The sequence below is a fragment of the Anabas testudineus genome, chromosome 5 (assembly GCF_900324465.2).
Source record: "Anabas testudineus chromosome 5, fAnaTes1.2, whole genome shotgun sequence".
NCBI lineage: Eukaryota > Metazoa > Chordata > Actinopteri > Anabantiformes > Anabantidae > Anabas > Anabas testudineus.
The window spans coordinates 23,667,886-23,689,167 of record NC_046614.1 but is presented as its reverse complement, the minus strand read 5'-3'; the positions used below and the strand labels follow the sequence as shown (position 1 = coordinate 23,689,167).

Here is a 21,282-nt window from a genome sequence, read left to right as displayed (position 1 = left end):
GACTGTTCCTGTAGGACTTGTGCTGATCGTGATGTGGTTTAGGTCAGTCTGGTTTGGTTCAGTATGGTTTATAACAATTGACTTGTGCTAGTTGTTGTTGGTCTGGTCTGGTTTGGTTTGGATTGACTTGACTTGACTAAAGCTTGGATTAGTTTGGTATGTTTTATTCTTCTTAGCTGGTTTTCATGGGTCGCCCATTTAGTAAAAATTCCATCAGAATTTTTGTGTAAGGAGATTCCTTTAGTGAACTTTGACAATAACTATTGAGCGATAAAGGGTAAAGGATAAAAAAAAAAAAGAACTGTAAAAAATAGTCCAACCACAGATTTAAGACAACATGCTAAGGTGCTAGATGTTCTGAGACCTTCTTTATGTTGGAGGACCAGCATTCATCTACCTGGCCATCATCTACCATAATTGGCAGTGACTCCCTCCAGCTCAGGGTGTGTTGTACTGTTAGAAAGAACCTCCTGCTGGGAGCCAGATGTCAGTAGAACCCGGTCTTAGTAGACGAATCTATCCGAGTAACTTCCTGTGACAGTGAGACAGAAATCAAAGTAAATGTTTTCATTTAAACTTCGGTAAAAGTAAAAAATAAAAACTTAAAGTTTGCAGGGGGATTTTATTTCAATCCTGCCTGATGATCAAAGCCTGAAGCCTCTATTTTAGTCAGAGAGACTTTTGTCAAAATGAAGCTTCATTTTCGAGAAAAGAGCAGCTACTGGTATGATGTGCGCAGCGAGGCACCTACCGGTTATGTGTGTGTGCATGCACGGCCATTAGAGTGTGACTTAAACTGTGAATGTGACATTTTGTAATGTTTAATTATATATTATTATATATAAAAGTGTGCGTGTTTGTTATCTTGCATGAGGCAACCTTAGGCCCCTATTATGCTGGAACAAGAGAAGCAGATTGTTTGGTTGAAATTTTTTTAACTGTTCAGTAGTAGTACAAGTTTAGGTGTGTGTGTATGTGTGTCTAAGCCATTAGACCCACATACACATTTATGATTGGTTAGATCTGGAAATTGCACTTTTGTGCTAACATTGTGCACTTTGTGTGTGTTTCCATGCACAGATTTATGCGTGCGTACACATCTCATTACAAGGGTTTAGATGTCAAGGCAGAGACATGCACTAACCTGAAGGCTTTAAAATGAAACATTACACTGAAATGAAATAGCCTGTCAAGGACTTGATAGCCAACAGGAATTATGATAAATTTGCTATTAGTACAAATCCTTTAATTACAAGGGTCTGGTAATGGAAACTGTCCATCTTGCTTGCTGTGATTGTGCAAAGGCTCATTTTCTTTAGAAAATGTTTTAAAAGGCCCCCAGGGAAATGACTTTGTGCGTCTTTATTAGAACAAGGAAATGTGTAAAGAAAGAATGGCTGTGGCTAAAACTTTAAATATGGGTAAAAGGATCTTCTGTCTCTTTTCTACAGTCAGGCTGAACTTTAATTCGCCTTTTGAAACAAGGGATTTGTCTTATTGTTTTGGAGCCTGAGAGCAACAAGCTCAAAACAATTTGTCTCTCAACAGGATACACACTCCTACTGTATTGCATTGCATATTAAAACTAAGGCCCCTAAAGCTCTATTTTTTACTTTTACTACTTTGTTATTAATGATACTTTAAATTGTTTCGAACTATATTTTTTACATTTTTGCATAATATATCAAAAAATGTTTCATTTTCATTTCTGATAACATTTAGTTACATAACTGTAGGAACCCAGTCTGCTTTAATTTGACTGGATATTGGTGTTTAACTTACGTTTTCCCTAAAGCAGCGTCTGTTAAGAAGAGTAAAGTCCTTTAAACTTTAGCCTAAGAGTAACTTTGCTTTGAAAAAAAATTTCTAAACGAATATTTAACAATGCAGCTTAAAACTCAATATGACCATATATCCCCTGTGATGATAGAGATTTGACAAAACATCTTCATACACCTTAATACATCATGATAATTGTAAACTTATTAATATTTTGCAAGTGTGGAAAACATCCACTGAGCATCAGTCGGGACAAACAGCTGCATACTGTAGACGCCTCATCCATCATTATACAGTAGTTTGTGGTTACAGGCACTCACTGCACTGTGAGCATTTGCTGTAGACCTATAAATGAAGCATGACTCTGCAGCTCAGGGGCCTATTTGCCACCTCAAACTGATTCAAAATCCAATTTCCGTTAGAGAGATAGTGGATGTTTTGTCAACTTGAAAAGCAGAAGAAAAAGAACAACACCAGCCTCGTGAGCGGCAGCAGGAAGGGTTCATGTGTAAGTCTCACAAAAGAAGAGGTTCAAATGACGTCTATGTTGACTGGTTAAAGTCTGATCCAGTCTTCTGGAAAATCATTTTGATTTCCATCCAGTGACATCACCTCTAACCCCAGCAAATGTTCATTGAGCCTCAGCAGATCACAGCGAGCAGAGCTAAAGTTGTGGCCTGGGTTTGGGAGACTTAGACCAACACCCAAGATCTCACCCTAAAAATCCCCTCAGAGGCAGACGTGATAATCGTTTTATCCTTGTGAGGACATTTGACTTTCTGTGACTTTGGCAAAGTCCTCTTTCTCTTATTTTTTACTTCTTCACATACACTAACACAGTTTTCACTACCTCCCTCTCTGACTCAGTTTGGAAAGGGCTGATTTGAGTTGAAGTGTTAACACACTCTTCCTCCGGCCATCTGCCAAACACAAACGGTTGATGCCATGTTTGAAATCCCTTCAGTACACTGAATAAATGTTAATCTACCAGCCTCCTGTCCTCCCATCTCCTCATCACTTCCCTTCCTCTCGTCTCTTCCATTTTGTCTCCTAACTTTCTTTTCTTCCTCCCTCATCTTTTCTCTCTTACCAACCATTTTTGCCCTTCTTTTCTACCTTTCTCTTCACCTTCTGATTGTCTTTTTCTACCCCTCTCATCTCTCCTTCTTTATAGTCCACCACCCTTCTTTTACCCTTTACTCTCAAGCTACTCCTTTTAACTCTGCTCATGCTTTACGCTTCTTGTTAGCTCTTTCTCACCTATCCTTTCTTCCAGTCCTCTACTCTATCATCTATTCATCCTGTCTTATTACCTCTGACAGTTTATGGGTTGAGGCAAAGCACAGTAGTGTTTCCTCATTAGAGGCATCTGTCTGCTTCTATTTCCTCCTCCCCCCTCTTTGCTTCTTCATCTCCTTTTTTCTGCTCCTTCTCAGCCCTGAGTTCATAGAACAACCTTCCCATATGGTCATTTATAATTCAACAGAAGCATGCCTTCAAAATAAACAGATTTATTGGCAAGCATTTACATATGTGCAAAGAGGGGTTATGTGTGCTTTTGCACCACTGAGTGTGTTTATAGTGTATTTATACTGTATTTGTGTTAATGTAGACACATAAGATAAGAAGGGATAAGTGTGCACGGTTGTATCCTTGTGTTTATGTTTGTCTTATAGATTTCATGTGCACAAATGTTCAAGATTAAGGTTTTTGAGACACCACATTGTGTCATAGTTCGATACAGTTTCTATAAGTACATGCAAAGACAGCTGGAACATTACAACATATTTCAATTCATCTACCATAGTAAGTTAACCATTTAACATAAACATTTTACTCCCTTCATTTGATGCTATTAGAATAAATGAATTTCACCACTTATTTTCACAGTTAGTCTTAGTCCTACAGTCCTAGTGTGTCCAAGCCATCACACTCTTTAGTTATCATTCTGTGTGATGTTGTTAAATAGAAAAATATGCAGCGTTAAAGATTAAATTTGTTAGCTAGGCAAGGCCAGTATAATTAAAACAAACAATTTTCTGATTAAGATGGCAAGACAAAGACAAAAGCTACGCAAAAAAGACCTGGCCTGTTTAGTTTAGTCCACCCGGCTTGTGCAACTATCAATATTTAGTTCTTTTTTGTAGAAGATCTTCTTTGTATTAACTGACTTTTCGGCAGAAGCTGAGAATTGATTAAGCTGCAACTGAAAGTTCTGAGCTTTGTCTGAAATACTTCAATTTAAAATGAAACATCAGGCAAAAGGAGAAACATGTGATTTATATATGAGGTCCACAAATGTATGGTTTCCTTTGAAAACTATTTTACATAAGCTACATAAGATGTGCTTTATTCTAACACCAACTATTGCTTCCACCTGACATTTCCTTAATATAATTATTATTCAGTTGAAGTCGACACATAGTCTCCTTTTCTCTGGAGCTGTGTTGAAAAAAATGACATGTCTAAAGTTTATGCAACATTACATTCAGAAAAACGCTGGCTAACCTGTGAATCTGTAATGATCATTGATTATTTCATGCTGCTTCTTTATTTCTATCAGTGGGCATACTGCACAATAACCCCTCCAAAATCAATAAAGGCCTTCTTTATAGACTACACGTTACTTCTTATACAAGCAGTCTATCCTCTAAATGTCTACAGGTCATTTTACTCAGGAGAATCTTGATTCATCAAAAAGCATGTTGCTCTCCCAACAATGGATATACTGTAGTGCAAGCCATTTGCTGCTCCACTTATGCTCTTCATTATGTTACAAGAAACCATTTGGGAACAAACCCACACATGCAAAGGAACACACACTCAACAGATCAGTGGATGGCTTGCCAACTAGCAGCTACAGCAAATATCCATATAGTGCTGTTGAAATACACAGCAAAAATCTTTTACACCACTTAAGGTGAAAATCTGCTTCATACTTGCCCTGAACATATGTACATAACGCTTTATACCGTTATTGTTATCATCCTCTCTTTTCCTTTCTTGTCTTTCCTATTTCTCATTTTTGTTTTTTTTTTGTTGTTCTACGCTGTCTTTTCTCTTCAGTTTTGATCTTTGTGTGTCAGACTTCCTTTATAAACTCTCTGTCCATCTCTCCCCTCTTTATATTTTCTTATCTTTATCTTTCCCTAACTCCTCTTTCTCTCCCACACACATACACAAGCACAAAACCCTCTACCCATTCACTAATGTGTTACCGGTCTTCAGGTGAATGGGTATCATTACACAAGCTGTCAATCTTTGCAAGCTAGTGTTACCACACGCACACACTCTTCACCCAGTGCTACACCTCCAAGCATTGCTGGCATAATCAGTATGCCCTCCTGCATCACGTTGCTTCTCATTACTACAGAGGTTATAGCTATGGGTGTGTGTGCATATTTGAGAGAGTGCGAGAGATTGTGAGGGCATCTTGTTTCTGTGCATGTGTGTGAAACTAACAAAGCAAAGAAGGGCTGTGTGTATATGCAGCTGTACATAGTGTGTCTCCCCTCCTTCTCTCTTATCCTATCTGGCGCAAATTCTCGACACGTCTGCTGAGCTGCTCTGAAGTCAGAACGCCAACAACTCCTCTGAAGTGTTTGACCAAAGAACCACAACAAATATTAGCATCCCCCAAGCTGTCTCTCTCTCACACACATGCACATAGTTGTATAAATAAACACACTCTATGTGTGCACATGGTAGCACACACAAATTGAGTGAATAACAAAGTTCTATACCTGTAGCCTACACACACACGCCCATACATATGTCACATAGCCTACACAGGTTAGACTCAGGCCTGTACAGATCACAGCAATCTAGTTTGTGCTTGCAGCAGTGCAGCACTGTTACAACATTACTCTACCCATAGATAATATGGAGAAGTTGTGTTTGGTTCTCTGCAAGCACTTTGCAAATGCATCCACTTTGATGCATTGAAAAATAAACACTATAGAAATAAAATTTAATTAGTATTTCACAAGTCTGTTTAAATCTGCTGGGGTTATTGTTGGACTGTCATTTGTGCACAAGAAAATAACCTTCATCCAATTGTTGCCACAAAATATTCTGTTGTATAATTTCATAATGCAGCCTTAACATTTTACTTGGAACTAAGTGGCCAAAAATATGAAGGGTTTCATTAGGAAAAATTAAAGAAATGTGATTAAATGTAATGAGGTGGCAGTACTTCCCATCAGTGAGTAGGCATCCATTTTTTTTCCTTTCTTGAGCTGATTGCTTTGCTTTGATTCAGAAAACTAAAGATTGATGGAACAACACACTTTTTCTTTCCATGGTGTAAAAACTAAACAAGGGGAAAAAGAAGCTGAAGCAAAGACTGATTGTGTTTGCCAGTCCCCCACCACCAGATGAAAAAATGGTTTCTGTTGCAGCTCCCAGCGGGCGGTAAGCGCACAGATAATGGTGATAATGAGACTGATTCTTAATGCCAGCGGTGGGATTATTGATACTGTCGACTGTGATTGCTGTTAATCATTGTTCCTCTTTAGAAGCAGTTGGGGGTAACAATGACACTGTAATAACAATACATGCAGGATTTTGATGCTGGTTCTTAACAATTGCTGTTTATCACCCAAAAAAAAAGCATCAGGTGGTGGAGGGTTATGATGAAGTAATGATTTTAATTACAATTGTATTTTTAATTAGAAGGTGAAGGATTATGAGTCATTATACTTCATCTTTGGAAAACTTCAGGGGGTTGACAATTGGAAATTCGTTGATAGCTGGTAATGATGAGTTGTGATCATTGCCAGTGTGTGATAATTGATTGTTGATGAATGAATCAGAATTAATGAGATGCACTGCTGTTTAGTCATTTCTAAGACACCCACTGAAGAATGATTTTTACTTTGTGACTGACCTAAACTCTACATGATTTGTCCTCAAAGGCAATATAGGGGATCTTGAGGCTGCAGTTGTTACACTTCCTTTTTGAATTTCTGTGCTGAGAAGAAGGAACAAGGTGACTAATGCTTGACTAATTCTCTTCTCATATACCTAATGAGGCACAGTCTGCTGTCATACCACTACTTATATGCAGATAACTATTATTTCTCAGCCTAGCTTGTGAATAGCCTGCTGCAGGCAAACACTAACTGCCATTAGGCTGAAAAGAAGATGTTCCTCTAACAATCAGAAATTGGACACTAATCAGAAGACAGAGTGTTCTTTGGTCAGTAGGTAATACAGATGTCTGACAGCAGGGCTGGGCTAACAGCGTGTATGTCTTGTGATCACAAACTCATAGGTATTATAGACACCTTGACAACTTTCTGGCTTGGCAGCTTCCAAATAAGAAGAAGATTGTGGGCAAAGAACAGAGAAAGTTGTTAATTTCATTCTTTCATTCTTAATAAGTGATTTTGTGTGAAAGCTTTGCAGTTAGCTGTGAATTACTCACCTTTTTTGGTTGGTAGTTTGGATATTTAAACTAAATACAAATGGCTGGGATCTCTATGTATAGTTGTTGCATTTTTAATTTTTGAAACAGCTGTTTGTTGGACTAAGTATGTAAATGCTCTTTTGGAAAAAAAAATGGATGCCATACTTTTTCATGTTTTGCATCTACTTAGAGAGGCACACTATACTTTACTGCTATGATACACCAATTTAGCTCTGCTAACTTCTTAGTGTAAAGAGACTGCTGCTTTTTCTCCCCTCTCTCTCTTTCTCTTCTGATCCTGGCAGCCTTTAAACAGCTGGTAACTGCATCTCGAGGTGTGTCTCTATCTCTGTGTGTGTGTGTGTATGTGTGTCCATAACATTCAGAGTTGTTTGACACATCAGCTGCAGGGAGCTCTGGTCTTAATAGACTATTACACACTATAATACCCTCCAACACACACACACACACACACACACACACACACACACACACACACACACACACACACACACACACTTACAAATATCCAAACAACTTGACACAGGGGCAACACACACACAAACAGTTGCTGACACCAGAACACACACAAGCTTGAAATACTATTAAAATTGCACACACATAAACCTTTCAACACATATCCCAAAGATTTTCTAGAATGTATGATTATACAGGGATGTGACGAAAGACACACTCAGCTACTCAGTCTCTCACACACACTCTTACACCCAATCACACATGCTATTAAATTCCGTAATGCCTTGAGCTGGGCTGACAGCACAGTGTATGCCATGAGTGAGTTGAGCTCCATAGGGAGTTAACTGATTAAGTATATCTGTGACAGACACAATCCCTGCTTAGTGGCTACTGAAAAAGGAGGCGAGGAAATTGGGGGGAGGAAAAAGAGAGGAGATGAGAGGGAAGGGGAGCACAGAAGTGTAAAACATCTTGTTCAGCAGTTTCAACTCACTATTCTGAGCCGTTCTGAGTTGTGTTTTTCTTCAGGAGTGTAGTTATTAAGAAACCGTCGTGTTGAGGCTTTAGGTTGTGTTTTTAAACCTATGCTCCATATGTTTCTGTACATCTAAGTACATATGCTTTATGATATGTAAGTGCCAGGAAATGCCTCTGAGAATGCAATGCAAGAGATGAAGTTAACAACACTGTGCTTCATATTATACATAATATCTCTTAATCTGTATCATGATCATCATCATAGAAAATAGAAGAAAAGAGGTACCTTTTTAAAAATGGGGTGTGAGGTAAAATATTTTAGTAGCAGAAATCTCCCATCATACATCTCTCCTACATTGGAGCCACTCTATGGTATGCCATTATCTACCCTAGTCTCTCTCCAGCATTGTAAAATAAAACATAATGGGCATACTGAAGCATTAAATTCTTCGCTATCCTCTAACAGCAAGCTCTGACACACTTTCTTGCTCTTTTCATGCAGCTATAAAGACAGTGGAATATAAAAAGCAGTAAGTAGAGCTTATGACTGTGCATGGCTCAAATGACCATAATATATCTGCTGGAGGTTGATACAACTTTTGTTCAGTATCAGTGACCCTGCAATTACTTTGTCCATTGCTCCTGAAAACAAAAACCAAAGCCACCAGGGTTTCAGACAAATCCCTTTTTAGCTGCCTAGTCTCTTTCCCAATACACAGTGGTTGTGATATATTGTGCATTTGCAGTAACCTTTGATTAAATTCTAATTGCAGAGTGCTCCTACCACCACTGGGCCCACTTTGGCCTTCACTTTCTACATCCTCTCCAGTTCCTCTTTAAGGCCCCGGTGCTCTATCTGCTCAAACTCCCTCTTCTTGATGTTGCTGTCACTTGGAACTGTTTTGTCTATCACCACTGCCTTTTTCCGTTCCTTGTCTACTACCACAATTGTCTGTTTGTTCTGTTAGCCAATACCTTCTTGCCCTTCTGGATCTAGACGTCCCTGAGGAACTTTGCTCTGTCAGTCTCCATAACTATCTGAGGATTCATGAGAGAGTCTAGCCCATAGTCAGTGCAGACATACTGATGTGTGTGTATAATATATCTCTCTGTTGTTATTATTATTATTATTATTATTATTATTATTAATATGATAATTTTTATTATTATTAAGATGAGAAAGCAAAGGCAAAAACTTGTAAGACAAGAAAAAAAAGGGTCTTGCTTGTCTTTGATAGATAAAGATCCTAGATCATTAAATTTCCAAACATGATTTGAGTTGGGCCATGCTGGTTAAAAAAAAATCATCAGTACTCTTTTCAGTGGAGGATTTTTGTATTTTATGACATTAGTGCTTATTAAATGTCTTTTTGCCTCATCAAGTGAAAGCAATCCAGGGTAGACAGTGGCCTTATAAAGCAATAACAGGGCAATATATTCATGAAACTGAAACATAATGACCCCATAGATGATCACCTCCTCCTATTAGGACATTTGCAGTATACAGTATTATATGGGCTGAACCTTTGGTGATGTGCATTAAAAAAACTCATCATGACCTTTGGTTGTTGAAAGCTTCCAAAAAAAGGCTGCTCCTGTTTGCTGTTGTGGTGCAGCAGCAGTCATTAAGCACTGGTGGCTCCTGTTCTTGTTATTTGTGTACAGCGGCTGTGTGCAGGCTCTTAGAACATACAATCTGATCTGATGTCTCCAAATTACATCTTTTTGCTGCATTCGGCAGCCCTGCAAATCTCCCCAAGATAAAAACACAGAAGTCTATTTTGTTTGGCCTTTTCTGGACCACTCAAATTAACAAGTTTTCTCCAACAAAACTTTTACAGTGGCTGCTGTTCTAACGACAAGACTTGGATGAGTAGAAAAAAAAAGATGAGGCACAGAGAGAGCTGGTGGAGCCAAACTAAAAGCTGAGAGTAGAGAGAAGAGAAAAGCAGAAGGTATGAGGGGAGACAGGAGGGGTGAGTTGCAAGGTTATGAGGAGAGGAAGACTCAGCAGAGGAGTGGAGCTCATTAATGAGTAATGGGTTCATGACCCTTTGCCCTTGGACACCCCAGCTTCTCGATGTCTTTGTTGTTACTCCAGGGCTGCAGATGCCAGTTTGAGCTGGTGTGTACATATATACTGTATATCCAGATTTATAAGACAAGGTTGAACAAATGTAGTTCAAGAATATGTGTCTAGGTATTTATATAGGTGAAGTTTTTTATATTACTGGATTTAATATTGTATAATTAAATATACATTTACAAACCTGTCTATGAATTTAAGGTAGCTCTATATTTGACACCAAAATCTTAAACTTCTTGTATTTTGTGTTCATACACATATGCACACATACATTACACTAATTAAAATAAAACTTTAATACTTTTTATTTCCTCTCACTCACCCACTTCTACGCAGATACACAGACACTGTCAGCCTCTTCAAACCTGTGGCCTGTGTCCAGATATGCAGTGTTTGCACGCCATTACTTCCTGCCTTCTCAGCCCAATTAGAAGCTCCCCTCCCTCGGCAGAGAGAAGTGGAAAGGACCCCTCCCTCCTTCCAGTCTCATATCAGTGGCTCTCATGTTATGACAGCCTCTGACACTAGCCCTGTGTAATTACTGCTGTCTGAAGAAGCGAGACAGTATGGGGCAAGGAAGAGGGAGAGGAAGAGAAAAGGATAAATGAAGGAGGGAGGGAGAGAAAGACCTGAGAAGGCAGTCAGAGATGGTACATAACAGAATCAGCTGACAAATGGAAGAGCAATAGAAATGAAAGAAGAAAGGGAGAAGTAGTAGAAGTCAGAATAGGAGAGAAATAGCAGAAGGCTGGCAGAGTACCCCCTGTTGTGTTTGTTGTTACATACATGGAGCGTGTGTGTGTGTGAAAGAGAGAGAGATGAGTGTGAGTGAGCTGATAGCTGGTGACAGTATCTTGTACTGGCAACAATAATGGCAGAAGTGGACTCATGCTGCCATCATTGCTGCAGCTCAGCCAGAGCTGGAAAATTACTCTGATAGAAGCTGTACAAATAATTCTTCTCAAGGTGATCCAAGAGATGATCATGAAGAAGGAGGCTCACTGCAAGCCTCTGTATAGGATGTAGCTTTATTAATTAACAATGTACTGTTTGTATAAAGCTATTAATCAGTGCCAGTGGTGCAAGTAATGTACAGGTAGTTGTGCTGCAAAGAGTGAGGGTGTGGGTTTGGGTCTACTGGATGGACCTGCAAGCAATTGGCTTGAACACCAGAGATCCAGCTTTACGTCTCATGCTCACGGTGAGATGGTATAGGCTACCTGTCTAACATTACTCCTATGAAATTTCTGTCCTATCAGGGTGCCCTACTGGTTGTCTTTAGGGGAAGTCATTTAGAAACTTGGAATTGGGCTAATCCTTATGTCACACGAGTGACATTTGGCCAACAGACATAAATAAAATTAAATTTGTTGGTTTAATGTCTGATACTTTTGTCGATGTTTAAATCTGCTTGTAAACCTGCGTAAACAACATCCATATACAAGGTTTACAATAATACCAATTATTATCAACATCATCTTAATACTAGGTCCACTTTCTGCCTCTTTCAAGGGCAACTTATGGTCTCTAAAGTATATTCAAAAGTGTTCTGAAGGATCTTGCTTTTTAAGTAAGGGTTCAAATTTAAGCTTCTCTGCAATTTTCTGCTACATCTGATTATTTTGTACCAGCCATGAATAGAAAATTCACACATCTATTCTAAGATATTCACCAAAAACAAAAAAAGTTAACGCCTACTTGACAAAATGATTGCTCCAATGCTCCCACTATAAACACAGAGGAAATGGGTTACAATTGAAGGTATGAGTCATCAACAACACGGTAGATGTGCTCACATAAGAGCTGTTTTGGAGGACAAACTCTTCTTAGAGACAGATAAATTTGAGCCTTCCTTTAAAAGGGGGAAAACAAAAACTATTCGGCCTTTACTTTCTGCATTTCTGGTATATTATAAGTGTAAAGGCCCCTCTGCATATTAACACAGTTTCGATGTATAATTTAATTTTAAATTAAAATTAGAGCATTTTATTATACAAAGCACATTTTTTTTTTCAACTTTGTGCAGCTGGATAATGTAGTGGTAACATTGCCACCCTCTATGCAGGAGACTGGGGTTCAAATCCTGGCTGGGATATGACTAATAATAACAGAATCTCCGAGCAAATTCCAGCAGGGGGGCTTGAAGAGCGATGAGGGGAGGAAATAGCGCACCCTAAAACCTAGGCGTAGTATACTATCAAGTTTATCTGCACAAATAACTTGGTTATATGTGACATTGCAAAACAGTCTATATGAGCAGAACCATTGGAAATAAGGGGGCTAGGGGCTCAGTGTTCTATCCCCCAGAAATGTGGGCCCACATACAACAGCAAAGCTTTTCCAGTGTTTTGTCTGGTGCTTAATCTTGAAGCTGGTTGAGGAGTTCCTTCAACCATCTCTCTGGCTGGTTTATCCAGTACCCTCATTCATGAATCAAACATAAAAAAATTATCATATTTTAATTAGGATCCATGATGATGAAGATACAAGATACCCAAATATGTGACATAAATAGCACATTGTCAAAATCTGCCTAAATATTGGAAATCATGTTTTCAGGGCAGTTCATGTCTTATTAAGGCGAAGCCGAATTCCCCACGGCTCCTTCATAGTTTGCACCATGTTTACGTCAATCAGTCATTTTCATTAACATTTCAAGAACTTCAAAGAAACACAGAGGTGATCCCTTTTTTAATTTCCTCCTCTGTTGCCAGGTTTTCTTCCCAGACCCTCTCTTTGTTCTCCATCCCATATTAATTGACTTCCAGTCCACCTCTTCTTTTTCCTGTCTCCTGCTAATGTTTTCTTTTTATCATCTCCCATTAATCCACCTCTTCTCTGCTGCTGACACCATTGCGTCTGCTGTTTTTTTTTTTTTCCACACATACATGTTGAAGAAAAAGCAGTGGTATCATCATATTGTGGTCAATGAAAATGTAAGGTGGGAATTGGAGCATATCACAACAAGGAAGAAACAGACTGAGACTGAGAAGGAACAATAGACATAATCAGACTCAATCATGTCTGCTTCAGCTGCAATTACTTGCCGTTGCCACATTACAACTCACAAAATCAGTGCCTGCCATTAGCCATAATCACCCCTGTATGTGTCCTAATATTATTGATGGGTAGAGCTAAGAACAAAATAATTGACATTTAAAAGAGAACTCAAAAAAGGAAAAAGCAGACTTAATGTTGGTGACATGAACTTTGGCTATAGCCCACACAAGAGAACCATGAGAGAAGAAACTGTTCAGCTGATATGTATGACTCATAAATATCATCCCATATTTAAAACTAGTTATTGTATGGTATCTGTTATGCACTGTTTTAAAGTGGTAATATTCTGTTTTCTTAATTGTGTTATAGTAAAACTAGAAATGTTTATTGAACTTTAACATGCCACTTTTTCTAGACGTGGTGCTAAATGAGTTTGTCAGCTATAAGGAATCAGTGAGTAATGTCCTAAAAGGCCTGTGAGGCTTACATCTAAACAGTGCTCTTTAGAAATACTTTTTAAGCAATAATGTCACATAACCTTTTTAATTTGAATTACTCTTAATGACTTAATTCAGTTTCTGCTCCTCAAAACAGATGTTTGTGGGCAGCACAGGTTGTGATGGGTGAGTTTCAAAGGGACTATTAAAAATCAGCTTGAAATCAGTTTGCTAAAAATGAAATAGAAACTGTTTTTAAGCTTCAGCTACAGTGTGTTAAACAGTCCAACAAGCATTGAGGAAAGGCTTAAAAACACACTGTCCTCCTGTGAAAAAGTATATATGTCGCTTTTAGGTTTTTACAACCAACATTAGGGAAGTTCTTATTTTAAATCAAACAAAGTAGTTTTTCTGCCAAAGAGTTGTTTATATTTGTAATCTTGTGTTTGTGATTGTTTCCATGACATGAAAAGCAGGTACGCTCATAACCATTTAGTTACTACTGTATCTCTAGATTAGTGGTGCTATTTCAAAATACACTTCTATGCCTTGAATGAGCAGGAAGGAACAGATGACCTATGAAGTTGTTTAGGTTCACAGAAAAAATATGCATATTAATCAAAGAGTTTGCATTGCCGTCGCATTACAGTGTTTCAGTTTTATTGGTTATTACTGTTGTTTTGCAATAAATAGGATGCTGTTAATTGACAGAGGCCACTTGTAATGGAAACAGTGTTTGTTCCATTTCCTTGACTTCAAATAATATTTGTTATAAATTGGGTTTATTACTTTAATATTTTTCTGCTGTTTCAGCTCATAAGAATGGCGGTGTATATAGAACCAACATATATTTTCAAAATGGCGTCTCTGCAATAAATAATACTGGACCAGACCATATACGTTTTTTTTATTTATGAATGTGTTTTATAGAATCACTCAAAGGGACATGTTAATGAAATGTAAACATGGCTCATTTGAGGAAAGACAGTCTAATGTCTTTGACCATGGTTAGATAGCTCCCCATTCAATCGGTTGGCTGCTCGGATCTGTGGGTAAATGTAACTTTAGGCCTGTTGTATTTTTGTGCTATCTGACCCCACAGACGATCACACCAGAGTCCGACTACAGCTGCTGGATGGAGACCCCCACTCTGACTACATCAACGCCAACTATATAGACGTGAGTGTTTACACACACTTAGAATTTTAGCCTTGTGAAGGACTGGAGACCAAAGATTTTGCAATATTAACCTTACTACCAACTAACCCTCCATCAGGCCTTTGAAGAGTATTGGAGAATGGAAAAATTTTAATCCTAACAGCACATGCCCTCAGTGAACGTAACGCCAGGCTCAAAGCATCGTCTTAACGACAACATGTAAATGATATGTTTTCATCTCAACAAGGTTATGTGTCTCATAGGTGCAGAGACAAGAAGTAGATAATCTACTTCTTGGCGTCGCTTTTCACCTGTACCATGGAGGGAGAATTTGGTCCTCTTTATTATTTAATTTGATGTTTATTTGGAAAACGACCTTGAGTTATGCTTCTGGGACAATTGGAGGGACTGGAGGAGGAGACAGACAAATGAAACTAAATAAATCATGGGAGGAGGAAACTGGAGAGAGAAGGAATGAGTAGAGAAACTGATGAATAGAAGGCATGAGAAGATGAAAAACAGAACGGGATGATGCAGAAAAGATTGAAGGAAAAGTAAGAAAGGGAAGTAGAAACTGTTTTAAAGGAGAAGTAGCAAAAAGTAGCATACTAAAATTAAGATATCTGGGCATTAAAAAAGGATATGAAAGAGAAAAACTGGTAGTGCTAAAAGTATTAATCATTTTTATACATCACTTTTTTTCTGTCTCACAGGGGTACCACAGACCCAGACATTACATCGCCACACAAGGTAATTACAGTGACGTGATGAGGTTGTGTGTACATGGGATTTTACATTTGTGCAGATACAAATGTGTGTGTGTTCCTCTATGTATGTGTGTAGCCGCCACCTGGTAAATGTCGTCCTTTCGGACAGGGAGGCTATTACCACAGCCTCCTAAATCTAAACTGCTGTATAAACCCCCTCTGACAAATTTAAGACCCTATTACCTCAAACCCCTGAACCACTACCTGGAATTGATAGTGTGAGTGAGTCCATCTATATGTGTTTATGTGTATGTTTGTGTGCAATCAGTGACATTTTTACACAGCACTGAAGTAACCGAGTATATGCATCTGTTTGTGTCAGTATGCTAATATCTCTAATTTGTGTGTGTGTGCTTCTTAGGGCCCATGCAGGAGACGGTCAGAGATTTCTGGAGGATGGTCTGGCAGGAAAACTCTGCCTCTATCGTCATGGTTACCAATCTGGTGGAGGTGGGCAGGGTGAGTTGATCATCCAAGAGATTACAAAATATGTGTATGTGCATGTGTGTTTGACAAAGAGGATCCACACCTGTATGGTTAGGAGTTCACAAACTAATTGATTTAAGGAATCGGTTTGTATTTTATTTCAAAGACACTTATATATTTAAATAAGCTTAAATAAGCTAAGACTAGCAAAATTAAAACCACACTGTAACAGAAACCCTATTACTTTACAGGTCATGTTAATAGCATTGATATAAACTATTCATAAGTGATGAATGTAGTAATACCTATGTATGTATTTATATACTTTTTATTGTATTTCAGTTTTTTAGAAGGCAAACTGCTGACCTGCAAGTTCCAATACCTCAACATTAAATCTAGTTACAAGTGGTGTACAAGTAGCATCTGGGTTTTCACTTCTGCCCCAGGTTATCTTTAGCAGGACCTTATGAATTACTTTGATGTTGTCTAGTAATTTCAAATCAATATCCTTGAAATGTCAAATCTCTGCTAAGTACCCAATTATAATGCAGGAGAGACAATACAAACCTTGATATTATTCATCTATTATATTATTCATGGTGATCATGTTGGCCTCCGCCTCATTCCGCTCTGTTAATGCTTATTGGGTTATAATAAGTAACATGTAGAACATACTTAAATACACAGTGTGCATGTAAAATGTCATTTCCAGGTGAAGTGTGTGCGTTACTGGCCTGATGAAACAGAGGTATACGGAGACATCAAGGTGACCCTGATAGAAACTGAACCACTGGCTGAATACGTCATAAGGACATTCACTGTCCAAAAGGTAAATGAATCATCGACAATAAAACACTGATGTTTTTTTTGTAATATGATATAATAGAAGGACCCTTACCACAAGGAATCAATTTGATTCCCCCTTTCTTTAAAAAAAACAAAAAATTATATATATGGGAGAAACTTTTTTACATTCATGGAATAGGGAAAAGAAATCAGCTCTACACACAGTATGAATTGGGATTATAAAGATTTTCCTGTCCTGATGACAAAATGATTCAGCTGTTGAAGTCTTTGTCATCGTGTTTACCCAGGATTTTAACATAGTAGCATAATGACATATCAATATGTTGTGACTCTGGTTTACTGAATTTTTACCACAAGACCAAATGCAGGATTTGAATCCACTCTAGCAGCTCAGTGGTTGGTTTCTCATTTATTGCTTCCATTTTTTATGCGCCCCAAACCTGGATTACCATTACAGCCACTGTGTGACTGGGGATTTAAGGCAAGCAAGCAGTGTTTCTTGTTTGTTTCTTGCTGTTTAAGAGGAGGCTTGAACATGTAATTGGGGCCCTTGTAATCAGCCAGGAGGGATTTGAAAAGAGAGAAGGCAAGTGAAAGTGGATGAATGTCTCGTCCTTGATGTGATGCTGTTTTCCAAGGCTCTGCACAGTGACACGCACTTCACAACTAAAAGAAAAATGTACTGATCTAAAATCTTCATTTTCTAAACTACTGTTTACATGCCTGCAACTCTAGGGGCCTGTACTTTTCTTTTCATGGTCTTTCCTCTTAATGTTATATTCATTGTATAAGTGTTGGTTCCACTCAATTTACTTAACATTTCTGTTTTGTTGTTGTTGTTTTGTTTGTTTGTTTTTACATATAATTAATTTCAGTAGACTATGAACAACTGTTTATTTTAAAAAGTTGACAGGCCAGTATTTATAGTTACTGCTATCAAATTCTACTTACGCTAACACTTATTTTATGAACTTCTGGCAGAGGCTTAGTTTCAATGGGGGCACAATTGGAAATCCATTCCTACTGAATGGAAAGAGGACTGTAAAGTGAAGAGATAGGTGCCTCCCTTTTCCAGTGGAAACTACATTCCTTTTGAAAAAGTAATATCCTTCTGCCTTCACTGTGTGAAATCAGCTTATGGAGACAAGTCTTCAAGTGCTCGTTTAGCAAGCCATTAATCCATAACACCTGTGTGTATGTGCATGCACAAGTAGTGTAAAATTTAAAGGAAAGCTGATTTTGTACTGCCCATCAATTTGAAGAAGCATTAATATGTACAAATACACATTCACTAATGTAGGATGTTTTACAGTAAGTTTTGTGACTGTATGTGTGTATGTACATTTGTGTGCTTGAAGAACAAAGAGAAAGCAAGAAAGAGAGAGTATTCAGGTTCTGCACCTTAGTTTAAGAGCTTTAATTGCAGTGAATAATGAGTACAGGATTTTTTAACGACACAACTAAGGAGATTAATTGAACATTGTGGAAGAAAGGGAGGGTTATATATTCAAAATAGAAACGTGGCTAAGTTTGTACAGTAAGTGTGTGTGTGTGTGTGTGAAAAGGAGATTCAAGATGAAAAGCATGCAGATCCTAAAAAGACATTCAGGAAGTGTCAGAATCAGTCACAGTTGTGGGTGAGTAGGATTTTAAGTAGGTGTAAATTTAGTATTTTCCTGCTCACCAGCATAATATGCACTCATGATGACCAGCTCATTTTATCTGTAGAATTAGACGTTTCTTTTTTTTAAATTTACAGTAAAAACAAACTATATTTAACCTTAGTTAACACAGTAAACTCATATATATTCTGATTTGCAAAATCTACATTTTACTCAACACATCTCTTACCTTTCTTACCTAATCTTATCTTTACAACAGCTCTAAACACTGATGTGATTGAAGGTTAGAGATAAAAGAGCTAACAGTGCCCTGACTATTCTGATCTTATACAGAAAACAAACTCCAATGTCTCGATTTAATTATTTAAATTTATTTTTTGGAATATTTGCTCTTATTATATATTATATTATATTATTATATTATAACTGAAAAACAGCCCAATGACAGGCCGTAGTTTACTCGATGAAACAAATTCAAAACAGTTGGATAGTGATCTTCCTGCATTTCTTCCCACAAATTAATTAATTTTTGAATCTTGTATTTTTAATCTGTGGCACTCGGATCTGCAGAAACCACACAATTACATGTCACTGCAGAAGTTAAAGTGTGTCAGGAAGGAACTTAGTTGACTACAAAAGTCGACTGGTGGTCAAACTCTCCTTTGAGGACCAGCACATATGCATATTCCAGAGATAGATAACTGATGGTTGGACAGTAGTACAAAATAGGCTGTTTATTGTATGTAAATCTATAGAGATGCTCCCTGAACTGACACCCACTGGTGGGCTTGGTTGCCGCATGCTGATAATACCTGGATTATTTTCAACAAAATGTGTTGCTACAGGAGCATCAGATGAAACATCCTCAATCAGAGCTCTAAAGCAGTGTTTTGAAGTTGATTTTCTCCAGACAATGTCCAATCAAGATGATTGATCTCAACCTTCATAAAAAACTTTATAGCCAGTGAGCATTAAGTGACAGGTGTTTGGAGGTTGTTCAGACTGAATATAGCAGAGGTACAAACAAGGGGGCTGGGCTGATGTATCAGTGCTGTGTAAGTTTAAATGGCAATTGTATTTTTTGAAGCAAAAAGTCTGCATCGATCAGTCTGAGAAGGTTTACCAAGTTATTTCGAAGACTCTGACTCACAGTCGAGCCAACATGCCAAAATTAGTCTGGGAGCATGATAGCGACTCATCCAGGAAGAGGAGAAACATCCAGAGAACTGCAGATCTCGCTCACCTCCATAAAAACAGTTATCATGACTAACATAGATACTGGATAGAAATGGAATCTATAGGGTAGTTTCACTGTCAAGGGAAAAACCACTGCTAACCCAGTAGAAGATTAAGACTCATTTGAATTTAGCTACAGCACATGTAGATGACCCTCAGACCTTTTGGGAAAATATTTTATGGATTGATGAGTCAAATGTCTGCTTGGAAGAAATTACGCCTGGCATAAACTAAACATAGCATTCCACATCATGCCCATAGTTAATCATGGAAGTAGCAGTACTTGTGCTTGGCTGCTTCAGTGCCAGGGAGGACATAATTGATATATATATAACATATTGAATAAACTATTTGTATTATTATTATTAATATTTTCCTCAGGTTGTCTTTCTTCTTATATCCTTAGCTACAGTAGAATATATGTGTGTTCAGTCAACGCATTACTTCCAGCATGTACTGTTTTATAACATTTATATTTTTAAGCCACTGTTTCAATTAGTCTTTCAGTCTTTGTTTTGTCTCCCATTTATTCTTGTAGTTATTCCACAGTAACATCTATCATTAATGTTTTGGGGTATCAAATAAACTTTCACCTTTTTCCATTCTCTCTCTTCTGCACGGTTTGAAATGTTAGTATCATATTTGAGGGATTAGATGGAGGACATGGCAACAAGTACTGTGCAATGCTTTGTTTTTGTAGTTTCCACAGTATAGAGGAATCCTATAAATGTCAAAGTGAACTTGGTGGTTAGGGAGCCCATGCACCCCGACTATGAGGTCATGGGTTCAGCCTCCAGCTGAAAGAGAAGATATTGTCAGTGACCTTGAAGATGATACAGTACAATATGTGCATGTAACTCTGTAACAGCAGAACACAAACTCACTTTTCATGGCAGCACAGTGGTGCAGATCCTCACACCAAGACTGGGTGACCCAAGGCCTTTCTGTGTGGTGTTTGCATCTTCTCACTGTGCCGGCATTTCTCTCTGGTACTCTGGTTTCCTCCCACAAGTCCAACACATGCTGGCTGTCTGTCTCTGTGTGGGCCTTGTGACAGACTGACACGCTGTCCAGCATGTACCCTGCCTATGTCAGTTGTGATTGGCTCTAGCCTCTACCCCCCCCCCCCCCCCCCCCTTATGCATGGATGGTTCAGTCAGTTAAATGAGTATAACATTTAAAGAAAAACACAGCAACAAAACACAGCAGAGATCACCTGATATATCATGTGCATTAATGCTGTCTTTCTCTCTCTCTGTGTGTGTGTGTGTGTGTGTGTGTGTGTGTGTGTGTGTGTGTGTGTGTGTGTGTGTGTGTGTGTGTGTGTGTGTGTGTGTGTGTGTGTGGTTTTAAATAACCAGTCATGCATTTGAGTCCCTGGCTGTGTTGGACTACCGTCCATCGATTTAGAGAAGTAATTTCAACATCACAGCAGAGCAAATCAATGAGAAGTCGAGTTATCAAATCACCTTGTGGTTTCCTGGGTATTATTTTTCTCCTCCTTGTCTCTCTCACTCTCTTTGTGTGTCTGTTTCTTTCTTCTCTTGCTCTATCTTTTCCTTCTTCATTTTATCTCTTCATCTTTTCACACCATCGCTCT

The 21,282-nt window shown here is 38.2% G+C and overlaps 1 protein-coding gene across 1 annotated transcript in view; it reads left to right on the top strand.

Annotated features, from left to right (window-relative positions):
• ptprt (protein tyrosine phosphatase receptor type T) overlaps positions 1–21,282 on the top strand; it is a 236,773-nt gene that overhangs the window by 195,955 nt on the left and 19,536 nt on the right. Inside the window, exons 24-27 of the mRNA XM_026347177.1 lie at positions 14,760–14,845; positions 15,538–15,574; positions 15,953–16,050; positions 16,730–16,846. Of these exons, the coding sequence (XP_026202962.1) occupies positions 14,760–14,845; positions 15,538–15,574; positions 15,953–16,050; positions 16,730–16,846 (338 nt within the window). The remainder of the gene's footprint in view (positions 1–14,759; positions 14,846–15,537; positions 15,575–15,952; positions 16,051–16,729; positions 16,847–21,282) is intronic.